We start from the raw sequence: 17,515 nt of genomic DNA on the forward strand, positions 1-17,515 counted from the left end.
CTGTTGTAGTTGTTTACTAATGTCCATTATAATAAGAACTCTCTTGAGATTAACTTTGTTGTATGTTTTCTTAGTGTATTATACGTGGTATATAATTCACTTTCAGTACATTTTGTTGAATGATGAAATGTGTGTAGCTTTGGAGTCCATTTAATTCTGAGTGCTTACCCTACTTTAGCCTCTATAAATAAATTTTTCTATTTTTCACATATATCAAGCCTTTGCACATGATCTGAATCAAATGCTTTCCCTCTGTCCAACTCTTCATCTGACTACTAATCCTTCAGATCTCAATTTAAATGTACTTCCTCACAGAAATCTTCTGTAATTCTCAGGCTAAATTATTATTTTTTAATGTAGTTTTTATTCATATCACTAACTGCTACTGCTAAGTCACTTCAGTTGTGTCCGACTCTGTGCGACCCCAGATACGGCAGCCCACCAGGCTCCCCCGTCTCTGGGATTCTCCAGGCAAGAACACTGGAGTGGGTTGCCATTTCCTTCTCCAGTGCATGAAAGTGAAAAGTGAAAGGGAAGTCGCTCAGTCGTGTCTGACTCTTAGCGACCCCATGGACTGCAGCCTACCAGGCTCCTTCGTTCATAGGATTTTCCAGGCAAGAGTACTGGAGTGGGGTGCCATTGCCTTCTCCATCACTTACTACATTTTGAATTTTATATTTGTGTAGATTTTTGTTTTAATGTCTGTGTTACCATTAATCCCCAGTAGAGTAGGGACTCGGAGAAGGTGATGGCACCCCACTCCAGTACTCTTGCCTGGAAAATCCCATGGTCGGAGGAGCCTGGTAGGCTGCAGTCCATGGGGTCGCTAAGAGTCAGACATGGCTGAGCAACTTCACTTTCACTTTTCACTTTAATGCATTGATTGGAGAAGGAAATGGCAACCCACGCCAGTGTTCTTGCCTGGAGAATCCCAGGGACAGAGGAGCCTGGTGGGCTGCCGTCTATGGGGTCGCACAGAGTCAGACACGACTGAAGCGACGCAGCAGCAGCAGCAGAGTAGGGACTCTGTTGTTTGCTTTACCATTCTTTTGCTGTCACTCAGCATGGGATTTAGTATGTGTGTGTTTTGTTTTGTTTTTAGTTTAATGAATGTTTGAATGAGTAAATAATGTATTCATAGATTCATAGAGCTTTAAAACTAACAGGACCTCAATAGTAATCTTGAATCTTATTCCTTAATTTTATAAATAAGAAATAGGAGGTCCGGAGAGGTTAAATGTTTTGTCTAACCCCACACAGTTAGTGGCAGACTTCAGACTCGAGCTATAATTTCCTTAGTGCTTTCTAATATACCACACAAATTTCAGGGTTTTTTAAAAGGTAAGAAATATAGTAGTATTTATTATGTCCATATTATTGTCATTATTAAGCTCAAGGCCACCTGTAGTGTCTCCCAGGATCTTAACAGAGAGGATGAACATTCCTGGTTCTTTGTAACAAAATTTATGCTCAGGTATCCAGAATTAGGAAAGTAAAATTCTCTATGAATTTCATTTGGTTTTGTGTTTGGTATCTATATGAGTAAAAATGTTTGTCCTTGTTAAGGAAGATGAAGGAAAATAAAAATAGTATAATGAAAATATGTTCAGCATCACTAATCATTAGGGAAATGGAAGTCAAAACCACAGTAAGATATCAATTCATATCTGTTAGGATGGCTACTATTAAAAAAACAAAAAATAACAACAGTTGGCTAGGATGTAAAGTAATTGGAATCCTTGTGTACTATTGGTGGGAATGTAAAATGGTGCAGCTGCTATAGAAAATAATGATTCCTCCAGAAACTAAAATAGATTTACCATATGATCCAGCAGTTCCACTTCTGGGTATATACTCCAAAGAATTAAAAGCAGAGTCTTGAAGAGATGTACACCACTGTTCATAGCAGTGTTATTCACAGTAGCCAAAAGGTGGAAGCAACCCAGAATCCATTGACAGATGAATACATAAACAAAAGGTGGTATTAATGGAATATTATTCAGCCTTATGGAGAAGGCAGTGGCAACCCACTCCGGTACTCTTGCCTGGAAAATCCCATGGACGGAGGAGCATGTAGGCTGTAGTCCATGGGGTCGCTAAGAGTCAGACACGACTGAGCAACTTCACTTTCACTTTTCACTTTCATGCATTGGAGAAGGAAATGGCAGCCCACTCCAGTGTTCTTGCCTGGAGAATCCCTGAGACGGGGGAGCCTGGTGGGCTGCCATTTCTGGGGTCGCACAGAGTCGGACACGACTGAAGCGACTTAGCAGCAGCAGCAGCGGCAGCAGCATTCAGCCTTAAGGTAATTCTGACATACTGCAATGTGAATGAACATTGAGAACATGATGTTAAAAGAAAGAAAAAAAAAAGCCACAAAAGACAAATACTTTTATGAATTACCTGGAGTAGTCAGATTCATAGAAACAGAAAGTAAAATTGTGGTTGTGGGGAAGTTGGGGCATATGAGGGAGTTGTTTGTTGAGTATAGTTTCAGTTTTGCAAGATGAAAAGATTTCTGGGGATTGGTTACACAGCCATATAGATGTATGTAACAGCATTGAAGCGTACACTTAAAAACAGTTAAAAGAGGCTTGAGTATGTTAAGTAAAATAGTCACAGAAGGACAAAAACTCCATGATTCCACCTACATGCAATGTCCAAAATAGTCTAATTCATAGAATCAGAGCGGAGGGGAGTGGTTATCAGGGACTGAAAGGAGAGGGAAATAGAGAGTTGCCAATCAATGGGTATAAAGTTTCAGTTATACATGTGAATGAATTCTAGAGATTCACTGTATAACACTATGTCTATAGTTAACAACATTGTATTATACGCTTAAAACTCTGTTAAGAGAGTAGATCGCATCAAGTGTTCTTACCATAATAAAATTAAAAAAATTTTAAGTGATTTTATGTTAATTGTATTTTACCACAATTTAAAAAATTATTTTAATCTTAAAAATAGTATAGTAAGGTTACCATGATAGGCAATATATCACTTGTTTTGTTTCCAGTCTTTCTTCTACTGGATAGCAAAATTACCACTTATTTAAAGGAGAGAGAAAAGGTTAAGGACAGTAATCACCTTCCTTAAATATATGTTTGTGTCAGTGAGCTTATCATCATTCACATTGAAAATTATATTCCTGTTAAGTGCTTCTATATTGGAATTTTTTGAAGGATCAAATTATCAAAATTAATAATATCACATTAGTTTAAAATAAGACCTGGTGTCTGTCTTATCATACTCTTGGAGACATACTTCTTAGTCGTTACATTAAGAATCTTACCATATATTCTTTGCCCTTAGGAATCCAATGCTTTGAGAAATAAGAAAAACTCTCGTCGAGTCAGCTTTGCAGATACTATAAAGTAAGTTGAAAAAAATAATTTCAATGTTACTGATAATACTTTTTTTGTCTTACACCAAATATGTTGGTACTAACTGATTTGGATAATTGGTGTGTCAATTAGATAAATGTTGGGAAATTGTTATTTAAAAGTCTGTTATGCTTAAAAGACGGAGAAGGTGATGGCACCCCACTCCAGTATTCTTGCCTGGAAAATCCCATGGACGGAGGAGCCTGCAATCTGCAGGTGGTTACTGCAATCCATGGGGTTGCAAAGAGTCGGACACGACTGAGCAACTTCACTTTCACTTTTCACTTTCATGCATTGGAGAAGGAAATGGCAACCTACTCCAGTGTTCTTGCTGGGAGAATCCCAGGGACAGGGGAGCCTGGTGGGCTGGTAGGCTGCCGTCTATGGGGTCGCACAGAGTCAGACACGACTGAAGCAACTTAGAAGCAGCAGCAGCAGCATGTTTAAAAGAAACACTGAAAGCATCCCCTCTAAAGTCCAGGAGAAAAACAACTACGTTTTACTGCTGTTATTTAACATTTTTTTTGAGGTGCTAAACAACAAAAATAGAGAAAAAAAACAGTTATTAAAATTTTAATATATTTCCTATATAATAATAATGAGAAGATAAGTGTCTTTTTTTCTTTATATTATATTTTGTTGCTGTAAATTTAATAATAACATATAAAGAATAAAACATTACTGGAGGATACTAAGTTAAGAATTGTACAGGGAATTCCCTGGTGTGGCCAAAAAAAAAAAGAACTGTACAAATGAAGACAATTACCTAAATAAAAAGATTTAATATCATAAAGATGTCACTTCTCCCTAAGTTATAAATTTAATGTAATTCTTATATATAGTATTTTTATGATTATTTTTTTGATGCTCATCAATATATTTGTATTTTCTCACTGAAGAGTTACTTGAGAATTTTAAAATTCATATCTAGTAAAGGCATTTTGTGGTCATTTTCAGTTATATTGTAGTGAGAAAATGCTAATCTGTATTATTTTGATTTTTATTGACATTTTCTGTGTGATCTTATATGTGATCAATTTTTGTGAATGATCCATAAGTACTTGGGAAAGAAGATAATATTTTGAATATTAGAGTGTAGAATTTGGCATATCAATTCTATCCATTTTCTACCTTTTATTATTTGGGTCTTCTGTAATCTTACATAGTTTCAGTCACTCTAATTTCCATGAATTATGAGAGGTGAGTTAGTCTCTAATTGATAGTGGATCCCACTCTAACTCTCTTTATCCAATAGTTTTTCTCTGTGAATTCTGTGTTCATTGGTACATATTATCATTGTTAATCTTTATTCAAGATTGTACTTTCTGGCATTACAAACTAATCATATTTGCTTTGTTTATTGCTTTTTGATTCAAATTCTGCCTAGACTGCTGTTAAGATTTCTGTCTCTGCTAGATTTTTGCTTTCATATTTGCGGTACACCTTTTTGTATTGTTTGACCATGTATAAGCAATTGTAAAGTTAGTCTGTTCCCTCCCTTCCTTGTACTATTTAATATGCTTAAACTTCAGTTGAAACTTCATTGTTTTATATGATATCCTTTGGCATTTATAAAGGATGAGGTAGTTAGCCTACTTCTTCCTTTCATTTTTTCCCCCATTCTCATTGCTTTCTTAATTTTTTTTTTTTAATTTTTATCATGTCTCTTTTTCCCTCTCTCGCATCTCTCTCTCTCTCTCTGGGTATTTGACGTTAGGGAATCTGTCACATTTGCGTATCAGTTCTATTATATATATTTAATTGTTCATATCAGTTCTGTCACTATAGTTGCCCTAATTATCTCTTGGTTGGTTGAAGCTTTTTCCCTTATATTTGAGGGCTCATTGGAACAATATTTATTCTATGAGTTCTTGGGTACTTAAACTGTTAGTTACAGGCTTTATACTTGACGATTTAGCTGGATATAAAATCTTCAATTCACTTTCTCTTTAAAGAACTTGTTCTGTTCTTTTAAAGCATTGAATGTTTCTATGAACAAGTCAGAGGAGAGTCTTTTCTTATCTTTGAAGTTTATTGAATGCATTACTAGAATGCATCTTTACTAGATGCATTCTTTACTAGAATGCGTCTTCATTTTGACTGCTTTGGGTCTTGAATCCTGAATCAACCTTTTAATATTTTTTTCTATTCTATTATGTAAATTTCATTCAGTTCACTTCAGTCCCTCAGTCACCTATGACCTTTGTGACACCATGGACTGCAGCATGCCATGCCTCCCTGTCCATCACCAACTCCTAGGGCTTGCTCAAACTCATGTCCATCCAGTTGGTGATGCCATCCAACCATCTCATCCTCTGTTGTCCCCTTCTCCTTTTGCCGTCAATCTTTCCCAGCATCAGGGTCTTTTCAGATGAGTCAGTTCTTCGCATCAGGTGGCCAAAGTGTTGGAGCTTCAGTTTCAGCATCAGTCATTTCAATGAATATTCAGAACTGATTTCCTTTAGGACGGACTGGTTGGATCTGCTTACAGTCCAAGGGGCTCTCAAGAGTCTTCTCCAACACCACAGTTCAAAAGCATCAGTTCTTCGGCACTTGGCTTTCCCTATAGTCCAAGTCTCACATCCATACATGACTACTGGAAAAACCATAGCTTTGACTAGACAGACCTTTGTTGGCAACGTAACGTCTCTGCTTTTTAATATACTGTCTAGGTTGGTCGTAGCTTTTCTTCCAAGGAGCAAGTGTCTTTTAATTTCATGGCTGCAGTCACCATCTGCAGTGATTTTGGAGCCCCCCAAAATAAAATCTGTCACTGTTTCCAGTGTTTCCCTATCGATTTGCCATGAAGTGATGGAAACAGATGCCATGATCTTCGTTTTCTGAATGTTGAGTTTTCAGCCAACTTTTTCCCTCTCCTCTTTCACTTTCATCAAGAGGCTCTTTAGTTCTTCTTCACTTTCTGCCATAAGGGTGGTGTCATCTGTATATCTGAGGTTATTGATGTTTCTCCCTGCAATTTTGATTCCAGCTTGTGCTTCTTCCAGCCTGGCATTTCTCATGATGTACTCTACATATAAGTTAAATAATTAGGGTGACATATATAGTCTTGATGTACTTCCTTTCTCAATTTCGAACCAGTCTGTTGCTCCATTACCAGTTCTAACTGTTGCTTCTTGACCTGCATACAGATTGTTCAAGAGGCAGGTAAGGTTCTCTTACCATCTCTTTCAGAATTTCCACAGTTTGTTGTGGTCCACACAGTCAAAGGCTCTGGCATAGTCAATAAAGCAGAAGTAGATGTTTTCCTGGAGCTCTCTTGCTTTTTCTATGATTCAACAGATGTTGGCAATTTGATATCTGGTTTCTCTGCCTTTTTTAAATCCAGCTTGAACATCTGGAAGTTCTTGTTCATGTACTGTTGAAGCCTCGGTTAGAGAATTTTGAGCATTACTTTGCTAGCATGTGAGATCAGTGCAGTTGTGTAGTAGTTTGAACATTCTTTGGCATTCCCTTTCTTTGGGATTGGAATGAAAACTAACCTTTACCAGTCCTGTGGCCACTGCTGAGTTTTCCAAATTTGCTGGCACATTGAATGCAGCACTTTCACAGTATCATCTTTAGGATTTGAAATAGCTCACCTGGAATTCCATCACCTCTACTAGCTTTGTTCGTAGTGATGCTCCTAAGGCCCACTTGACTTTGCATTTCAGGATGTCTAGCTCTAGGTGAGTGATCACACCATCGTGGTTATCTGGGTCATGAAGATCTTTTTTGTATAGTTCTGCTGTGTATTCTTGCCACCTCTTCTTAAGATCTTCTGCTTCTGTTAGGTCCATACCATTTCTGTCCTTTATTGAGCCCATCTTTGCATGAAATGTTCCCTTGGTATCTCTAATTTTCTTGAAGAAATCTTTAGTCTTTCCCTTTCTGTTGTTTTCCTCTATTTCTTTGCATTGATCACTGAGGAATGCTTTCTTATCTCTTCTTGCTATTCTTTGAAACTCTGCATTCAGATGGATATATCTTTCTTTTTCTCCTTTGCCTTTCGCTTCTCTTCTTTTCTCAGCTATTTGTAAGGCCTCCTCAGACAGTTTGCCTTTTTGCTTTTCTTTTTCTTGGGGATGGTCTTGATCACCGACTCCTGTACAGTGTCACGAACTTCCGTCCATAGTTCTTCAGGTACTGTATCAAGTCTAATTCCTTGAATCTGTTTGTCACTTCCACGGTATAATCATAAAGGATTTGATTTAGGTCATACCTGAATAGCCTAGTGGTTTTCCCTACTTTCTTCAATTTAACTCTGAATTTTGCAAGAAGGAGTCCATGATCTGAGCCACAGTCAGCTGCCAGCCTTGTTTTTGCTGACTGTATAGAGCTTTTCCATCTTCTGCCACAAAGAATATAATCGATCTGATTTTGGTATTGACCATCTGGTGATATCCATGTGTAGAGTCTTCTCTTGTCTTGTTGGAAGAGGGTGTTTGCTATGACCAGTGTGTTCTCTCGGCAAGACTCTGTTAGCATTTGCCTTGCTTCATTTTGTACTCCAAGCCCAAACTTTATTACTCCAAGTATCTCTTGACTTCCTACTTTTGCATTCCAGTCCCCTATGATGAAAAGGACATCTTTTTTTGGTGTTAGTTCTAGAAGGTCTTGTAGGTCATTGTAGAACTGTTCAACTTCAGCTTCTTCGGCATTAGTGGTTGGGGCATAGACTTGGATTACTGTGATATTGAATGGTTTGCCTTCAAACAGAGATGATTCTATCATTTTTGAGATTGCACCCAAGTACCGCATTTTGGACTCTCTTGTTGACTATGAGAGCTACTCCATTTCTTCTAAGGGATTCTTGCCCACAGTAATAATTATCTGAATTAAACTCACCCCTTCCGGTAAATTTTAGTTCACTGATTCCTAAAATGTCAATGTTCACTCTTGCCATCTCCTATTTGACCACTTCCAACTTACCTTGATTCATGGACTTAACATTCCAGGTTCCTATGCAGTAGTGTTCTTTACAGCATCGAACTTTACTTCCATCACCAGTCATATCCACAACTGGGCATTGTTTTCACTTTGGCTCCATTTCTTCTTTCTTTCTGGAGTGATTTCTCCATTCTTCTCCAGTAGCATATTGGGCACCTGTCAACCTGGGGAGTTATCTTTCAGTGTCATATCTTTTTGCCTTTTCACTAGGGACTCAATAATCCATAAATACAAATAATATTTATAACCTTTGCTTTTCTTCTGTGTTATAGTCTCTCTTAATTCCTTTTTTCTTTTACTTTGTTTAGTTAAATTGTTCTGTCCTTTATCATATTTTCCAAAGTGCTTACTCACTCTATCTCTTCCAGTTTCACCTTTCTGTTGCTGATTATATTTTTTCTTCTGCTTCTTTCATTAATTTCATCTATTTGTGTGTCTTTTTCTGTCTTCTTATCTCTTCCTTGAGTTCTTGCATTTCTGCCTTTCAGAGAGATGATTACTTTGTTATGCTTTTTAAATCCATAGCAAACTGTGAGTACAGTTTTCATCATCTTTGGGACATTTTTCTGAGTATTTTTTTATGTTAATAAAATATATTATGCTTTGCTTTCTTTTAATCTTTGGTGTCTTTATGGATTGTATGCTTTTTCCTCATCATTGAATATGTTGGGTGTTATTTTCAAGACATTTCTGTGGAGGAGGAGGGGATGTGGTGGTATTCCAAGGTAGCTGTTTTTCTATAAATAGGCTTTCTTTTTAGCTATCGTAAAGACAGACTGTCTATTTAATATCACCACCTTCAAATTTTATTTTCTGTATAACTTAGACTGCTTTAACTTGGCCTATAGTGAGATGAGCTCCTAGATCAGTTTAACCTTGGATTTGAACAGTTTGGGATGAGACTTGATTGTTTCATGTCCAGAAATCTAGGAAAGTCCTGGGCTTTAATCTACATTGTTTCCCATTCCTCATTTGTTCCTCTGTCTCCTCCAAATTCTTTACCTTAATAAACCTTTCAGACAGATTAAAGAAATTCAGTTCTGCAATTACCACATAAAGCATGATTTTGCACTAGGATGCCCAGGATTTCAGTTGTGGGGCTGCTGGGAAAATATTTTCTTCCTTTCCTTAGAGGAAGAGTAAGTAGATGTTGGTAAGGGGTGAAATAGGGAGTTCCCTCTTAGCAGAAGCTGTGTGACATCTTTCTGTTAACTGAGTAGTTCCAAACAGTAGGTGCTTTCTGAAATATAAATTTGTTGTTGTTAACTGGTAGTAATTGTAATTGTTTTATTGCTCTTTTCTGTTCATCTTTTATCTGTAAGTCAATTAATGCCTTTCTGGATAAACATGAGTTGTCAATGTTTTATATTATTGAATTCCAAGGGTGGGGGGTGGGAGAGACATTATAAGATTTGGTATTACCGGGGAAGGCTAGCTATTGCCTGCCAGTAGGCTTCCCTTGGTGGTATATTCCTTGGTAGAGTTGCCACTGTCTTCCTAGATCCTGCACTTGGTTTTGCAGACTACAATTTTTTTTTCCCTGTACCAAAACTGGGTGGATCTTTTAGAAATGGGCTTGTATTAAACAGATTCACTAGAGATTTGTTTATAACTAAGAATGCTACTACTAAATATGGGCTTCCTTGGTGGCTCAGATGGTAAAGAATCTGCCTGCATTACAGGAGACCCGGGGTCAATCCCTGGGTCAGGAATATCCCCTGGAGAAGGGAATGGCTACCCACTCCAGTATTCTTGCCTAGAGAATTCTGTGAATAGAGAAGCCTGGGAGGCTACAGTTCATGGGACTGCAAAGAGTTGGACACGAGTGAGTGACTAACCATTTCTTCACTGCTAAATGTATCATGAGAAACAAATGAATCAGAACCCTTATATGAGTACATCAATACATTCCTCAAAGGCATTCTACCTAAGAAAATAAATTATACTGTAAATATGGCTTGCTGATAATGGAATCTGAACTATTAGTTATGAATCTGAACTACTAGTTATGATTCAGAATGTTTAAAGGCACCAGGCTATGAAACCTAATGAATCTACCTCCACAGTAGGTACACACACACCTATTATTGCATGTCTTAAAAGATTCTATTTGTATACTCCCTGAATAACTGTGGCCTAGGTTTGATTTAATAACTCACTTTCTCCACTTTGTTTCAGACTGACTTTTCCTTCACATGTTGTTGCTGCTGTTGTTGTTTTGTCAGCTTGCAAGATCTTAGTTCTCTGAGGAGAGGTCGGACACGGGTAATTTTACTTAACTGCGTGCTAAGTCACGTCAGTCGTGTCCAGCTTTTTGCAACCCTATGGACTGTAGCTCGCCAGGCTCCCCTTTCCATAGGATTCTCCAGTCAAGAATACTGAAGTGGGTTGCCATGCCCTTCTCCAGGGGATCTTCCTGACTCAGAGATCGAACCCTCATCTTTTAACGTCTCCTGAATAGGCAGGGGGGTTCTTTACCACTAGCGCTGAATATTAATGTAAAAATAACTATTTTAAGTTTTCTGTTAAGCATTTGTACTGTGTTAGATATTTTTGTGTAAATTAACCTTTTTTCTTTTGAGTTACTTCCTTGGGATTATATTCCTCAAAGTAGAATTCCCAGGTTTAAAAGAAGCAGTAGTTACATAGTCATTATTACATTTTTGTTACTGGTTTTAGTAACTTTAGTAATGTACCTATTTTTCCTCAGGGTATATTTTAACACTTAATTTTAGCTGATTTGATTGATTTTATTATCTTAGTTATTTTAATTTGGATTTTATTCGTCATTACTATTTTTTCTATATTTTGCTCATTTGTGCTTTTTTTTCTTCTCATTTTGAAATGTTTCATTTTTCATTTCTTCATCTACCTAGACAATATTAAAGAAAATATTTTAAAGTTTTTGTGTGATTGAACTCTTTATTTGTTATTAAAGCATGTGTCTTTCTTGGTTCATAAATAATTTTTGCAACAGATTGTGCCTTTGAAAGCTTTCCCTATATCATAGATACTGTATAGGTTGAAAAAAAATGAGAGAGCAAGGGATAACATAATTAAATTTACAGGAGAATGGAGGAAAGAACTATTTTGCCATTTCAGTTAACTGTCTCCATATGTTTGCTAAATATGCTTTAGTAAATATGTTTTATACATTTACAACTTACTCTTTGCCCACTTAATATGTGGTTTCCAAAATTTGGATCTTATATATAAAATGGATAACTAATAATAACGTGCTGTATAGCGCAAGGAACTCTACTCAATACTCTATAATGGTCTATATGGGAAAAGAATCTTAAAAAAAAGAAGTAGATATATATATATATATATATATATATATATATACGTATTTATATATATATAATTGATTCACTTTGCTGTGCACCTGAAACTAACAGAGCATTGTAAATCAACTATACTTCAGTAAAAATAAAAATTTGGATCTTGAGGCATCTAAATATATTTCGGCATTTTCTTGTTTGTATTTCTTTCATTTTTTTTCTCTCACTTTTTACATGTAAATTGGGTTATTCATTGTTAGTTTTCATTGATAACTTTCCTCTTAGTGTAAAATAGCAACCTTGTTTAGTTCTAATACTTTTTTGCTATGAAACGTAATGTGTTGAATTACTTCATAGTTATCTTCACTTTTCTGTTGTTTGTCCATAGATAATTTTTAAAAATATTTTTAATTTGTAACTTGCAGGTTGTAGATTGAGTTTAAAATTTTCAAAAATTTAGTCAATAGCCATTTTTAATAGGGTATTTCAACCTGTTTACATTTGTTAAAATCAGTATGCCTCTTTTCTCTGTATTGTTGGGTAAATTTAACTTTATTGTTGCAGATTTTTGGTTTTATTTTTTACTTTTTCTTGGAGTATAGTTGATTCACAATGTTGGGGGTTTTGTTTTGTTTTTAAACAAGAATGGGTATTATAAATGCTTTTAGAGCAATTATTAAGATAACTAAGAGTTTTTAGTAGTTTAATCTTTAATACAATAAAATAATTTTTTGGATGTTGCATTATCTCTGCATTCCTGGAATAAATCCAGTTTAATCATAAAATAACTTTGCTAGCATTAGTTTGCTAATATTTTGGGTTTTCTGCACTAATATTCATATATGAGGTTGGCCTATAGATTTTATGTGGTATTCTTACTTGGTTTTACTACTGAGGTTCTATGAAGTTTTATAAATCAATCAGAAAGCTTTATCTTACTTATCTCAAAATAGATTGTAAATTAACATCATAGTGTTCTAATTAAAACTTGAAGATTTGGGAGAGTTCCCTGGTTGCCTAGGGATTAGGATTCCAGGCTGTCACTGCTGTGGCCTGAGTTCAACCCCTGGTGGGTGAACTGAGATCCCACAAGCCATGCAGTTCAGTCAAAAAAAAAAAAATTGCAGATTTTCAGTAATCTTTATTTTCTTTTCTAGAGTATTCCAGACAGAGTCTCATATGAAAATAGTGAAAAAGTCAGAAATTTCAGGTAAATTTGTTCTGTTACCCCTACTAAATCTGTTTTCTATATGATTATGGTATGGTTATCTAACCAGATAACTGGTATAACTTAATATCTATCTACTTGCTTAAAAAGTGTAACTTGAGCTGTGAGGGGCAGAATGTAAGGTATGGCATTAGTATTTTTTTATTGTTGTTAATATCCTTATGTAATTTTTCTAATACTTTATTACTGTATTTTTGAAAAACTTTAATAACCTTTTCTCTATTTATAGAAACAGAAGCAAGAGAAAATGTCCTATTTATACAGTAAGTAAGAAAAGTATGATGCAAATTATACTTTAAATGTTGTTTATTCCTATTATTTAAGTGTTTTTAAAGTTAATATTCTTTTTGTTTTTTATTTTAATTCCCTTTTGTGTAATACTTAGGATTAATTCTTAAAGCACATTATTTGCATAATAATTTAACATGCTGCTATAGCTGTTAAGTATAGTTTATCCTCTTAAGAGGGATGAAACATTCTACTTTCATATGTAAATCCTTAAAATACATCCACTAGTAGAAAACAATAAATACCAGGCCTTCAGATTTTTTTCATTAAATGTTTTTCTTATTATAATATTAATTCAAAAATTAAATAACCATAGAGCTTGAACAGATGGAAAGATGCTTATCTTCCTCATAAGAGAAATATAACTTAGGGTATATTGAGATATAATGTTTATCTAATCAATTAAGAATCTAGGTAAAAAGTCACTCATTGGTAGTAGGTAAATATTATAGAGGGCTTCCCAGGTGGCACTACTGGTAAAGAATATGCTTGTCAGTGCAGGAGACACAAGAGACTTGAGTTTGATCCCTGGGTTGGGAAGATCCTCTGGAGGATGAAATGGTACCCCACTTCAGTATTCTTGCCTGTAGAATCCCTGTCGGGCTATAGTCCATGGAGTCACAAAGAGTCAGACATGACTGAGCATCTGAACATATACTGTAGAAGACAATTGGCAATGTCAGTCCAAATTTTAACTTCACATGCTCTTTGGCACGGAGATTTCATGTAAGATGCAAAAGATTCTAAAGGTCTGTCACTAAAAGGTTGGTTAAATAAATACCAGTTTTTCCGTGTAATTGACTAGAGCTGAGCTGGAAGGAAAAGATTGTCTGTATATACTTATACAGAAAAATCTCTAGGCCATATTACTCAGGCTTCTTACAGATAAACACTATTGATAATTTTGGATGTCCTTGCAGAAATTATATATATCTATATATCTAACTACATGTTAATCTTTAGCTTTTTAAAAAAAAAGAAGACAAAAATGGGATCACTTTATGTCTTGTAGCACTTTCCGTGTTGTTACATACAGATCTACATCAGTCTATTATAATATGCTGTATGTCAGCACCAATGTTTAGTCAGCTCCCCATTGATGGACATTTGGGTTGTTTCATTTTACTTACCTTTTTTTCCTAGAAAATGAGCTGCTTTAAAGGCCATTCTTTTCCCAAAAAGTAGGGAATTCTCTGATGTTCAGTGGTTAGGACTCCATGCTTCCTAACCACTGCAGGGGGCATGAGTTCAGTCCTTGGTTGAGGAGCTAAGATCCTGCAAGCCACAAGGCACAGCCAAAAAAATTTAAGAAAAAAAAAAAGGAAAGAAAAAGCAAGCAGCATATGTTAAGCATATTTTTATAGTGTTCTTGATATTTAAATTTCTGAAAAAATTTAATGGTAAGTTCCTTTAATTGCCTTGTAATTTTTTCTGCCAGATTAGATGTGCTCAGTTGCTAAGTCATATCCAGTTCTTTGCGTCCTGCCAGGCTTCTCTGTCCATAGGAGTTTTCAGGCAAGAATACTGAAGTGGGTTGCAGTTTCCTTCTTCAGGGGATCTTCTTGACCCAGGGATCAAACCCAGTTCTCCAGGGGCATCTCCTACATTGGCAGGCTTATTCTTTACCACTGATCTACCTGGGAAGCCCATTTATTAGATGAGTCTTTTTTTAAAAGATGTCTTTGGAGTTTACTGCCAGTCATCCTGTGAAAACATTTCACCTCCCCTCCTCTTTCAACTGTTGGGATTCTTGGTAATTGTCTGGAGCATAGATTTTTAAATTACTTATTAATTTTTAGGAATAAGAATCCAGAAGATAACTACTGTGAGATAACTGGTGAGTAGGATCAGAATACTTTTCTTCTTATCATGTGTTTTTCTCTTCATCTAGATTCCTTAAAAAGTAATATTTAAGAGTACCGTGAACAAAAAATGTAGAGGAAGTATTGATCTTTACATAAGCTCTTTAATTTAAAATTTAACAAGCTTACTGATATTTCTCTCAAACCTGCTATTCCTTGTTTCTATGTTGAACTCCCATTCACAGTCACTCACTAAAGTCAGGAATTGAGTCGTTTTTTAACTTTTCCTTCTTTCCATATATCCTTTTGGCCCTATTCCTTTCAGTTCTGTCTTTGAAATATCTTGCCTATATGTTACTTATTCTCTGTACCTTCTCCCAGTATTTGAATTCAAATCCTCACTTGAATTCTTTCTTGGACTATTGTATTTAGTTTCTTATCCTTCTAATTCATTCTATGTATTTTGAAATCTTACTGTATTACCTCCCATCCTAAAATTTTTCAAAAGACACTATTTTGTTTACAGGATAAAACCCATACTCCTTAGCATAAACTTAGAAAGCCTTTTATAATTTCACTTGTCTTTTTCTCCAACTTTATCTCCAGCCCTTTACAGGCATATTTTGCTCTGGCCCATGAATAACTACTTGCATTTTCCCATATGGTCTTTTTTCTGACTGTGTCCATTTGTAAATGCTGTTTCCTGTACCTAAAGAGGTCTTCCTAATCCAATTTGTCTAACAGTCTTCTCATCTTTCACTTAACTTAGCTTTTCCCTTAGCTTAAGTGCCATTCAAAGTAGCCAGTCCACAACTGTTATAGTCCATGAGAAGAAAGGAACTTGCACTATGGTAGTAAGCTACTGTTTAGTTAGTGACTTTATTTTTCTTAGTAAAGCTTTATGGATGAAAGGAATTTTATAGTGGCTGCAAGCTCCTTATATTAAATTAATTGATATTAAGCAGTTCACAGACTGACACCATACATTAAGTGGTGCTGGCTTAAATTGAGCCTTCTCGATTATCCAAACCAAGCAGTTAGTTACTCTGATGTGTGCTCTCAAAATACTATTTTTCAGTCTATTATAGAATTTATCATATTGTATTTTAGGTATTTATTTTTGGCTCTTTTATTAATCTAGAAATTCTTTGAGTCCAGAAACTTTGTCTTGTTTGTGCTTTGGCATATAGTTGAGTTTTGGAGCACGTATATGTTCTGAATCAATATTTGTTAAATGACAAAAATGGAAGCTTGATATGTAAATAAGGCTTTAGTAAAAAGCCCATAATCACTTCATTATATTCAGTCAGGATTGCCATAAACTATTGAAAATATTCTAAAGATTCGTCTTAAACCTAAGTATTTTTAGATATATTTCTTGTTTTATTATAGCATCTTCAGTCACTTCCTTGTTTCCAAAGTCCAGTTTGTCCCCCAAAACTTTATATTTCAGTTCTAAAGTGTCTTGAATCTAATCTCTTATTTCTATTCTTGCTGTCTGTTGCCCTAACACAAGTTCAACTCTACAGTGTTACATCTGAACTATTAGAGTAGCTTCCTCATTGGTTCATCTTCTCTTGAATCTATTTTCTTCTCTTGAATTATTTTTATAAAATGCACATCTCATCTGGGAACATCTAGATTCCTTAGCATAGAATAAAAGATGCTCAAAATCTTACCCTAACAGAGACTTCCTTGGTGCTCCAGGGGCTAAGACTCTATGTTCGCAATGCAGGAGGCCCATGTTTGATCTCTAGTCAGGAAATTAGGTCCCACAGGCTGCAACGAAGATCATGTGTGCCATTACTAAGACCCAGTGGAGCCAAATAAATACATTTTTTTAAATAAAAATGTTACCCTAACATTTCAGTCTTAGCAGTTGGTACTCTTTAGTGTGTAACTTCTACTATCCAGGAAATAAAAATGGAGACGTGAAGAAGGAAAAAAATTAATCCATACTTTCCATCTTTAGAATCCCACCTTTAAAAATTTCTACCACATTCTGAAAATATTTCAGTATGCAGAGAATACGGTAATCACTGATCTGTCTTTTTCTAAAGTGGGACAGTTTGAAAGTCTCAGTAAAATTTAATACCTAAGTCTTTAGAAAGGACTTAGTAACTGAAAAAACTTTAGTAAATACCTGTAACTGATGAAACTCCTATGAATTGAAAAATCAGGCTCTTTGTGATATATACTTTTGTCATGATTATAGTTTTTCTTTTTACTCAATAGGAATGAACACATTGCTTTGTGCTCCCATTCAGACCCAGATGCCCCAGAGAGAGGTATGAGTTCATTCAAATACCTTCATATTTTAATTTTGTTTGATAGTCGAAACTTTTAAAACACAAAAAAATTAATGTTAATGACATGATTTAGAAATTACTTACCGGAATGAACCAACATAGACTGGGAAAGCTACCTACCTTTCCAGTTAATTTGTGGTTCAGTTGCTACGTCATGTCCAACACTTTGCGACCCCATGAACTGCAGCACACCAGGCTTCTCTGTCCTTCACTATCTAGCAGTTAACTAAGTATAGTTAAATCACTTCCAGTTTAAATAATACAGAAATATGTT

General features: G+C 35.5%; 1 protein-coding gene across 1 annotated transcript in view; it reads left to right on the forward strand.

Moving 5' to 3' along the window:
* Positions 1–17,515, forward strand: part of KNL1 (kinetochore scaffold 1) — a 54,596-nt gene that overhangs the window by 3,221 nt on the left and 33,860 nt on the right. Inside the window, exons 4-8 of the mRNA XM_052647049.1 lie at positions 3,313–3,374; positions 12,772–12,824; positions 13,072–13,105; positions 14,930–14,967; positions 17,168–17,220. Of these exons, the coding sequence (XP_052503009.1) occupies positions 3,313–3,374; positions 12,772–12,824; positions 13,072–13,105; positions 14,930–14,967; positions 17,168–17,220 (240 nt within the window). The remainder of the gene's footprint in view (positions 1–3,312; positions 3,375–12,771; positions 12,825–13,071; positions 13,106–14,929; positions 14,968–17,167; positions 17,221–17,515) is intronic.

The sequence above is a fragment of the Budorcas taxicolor genome, chromosome 10 (assembly GCF_023091745.1).
Source record: "Budorcas taxicolor isolate Tak-1 chromosome 10, Takin1.1, whole genome shotgun sequence".
NCBI classification, from domain to species: domain Eukaryota; kingdom Metazoa; phylum Chordata; class Mammalia; order Artiodactyla; family Bovidae; genus Budorcas; species Budorcas taxicolor.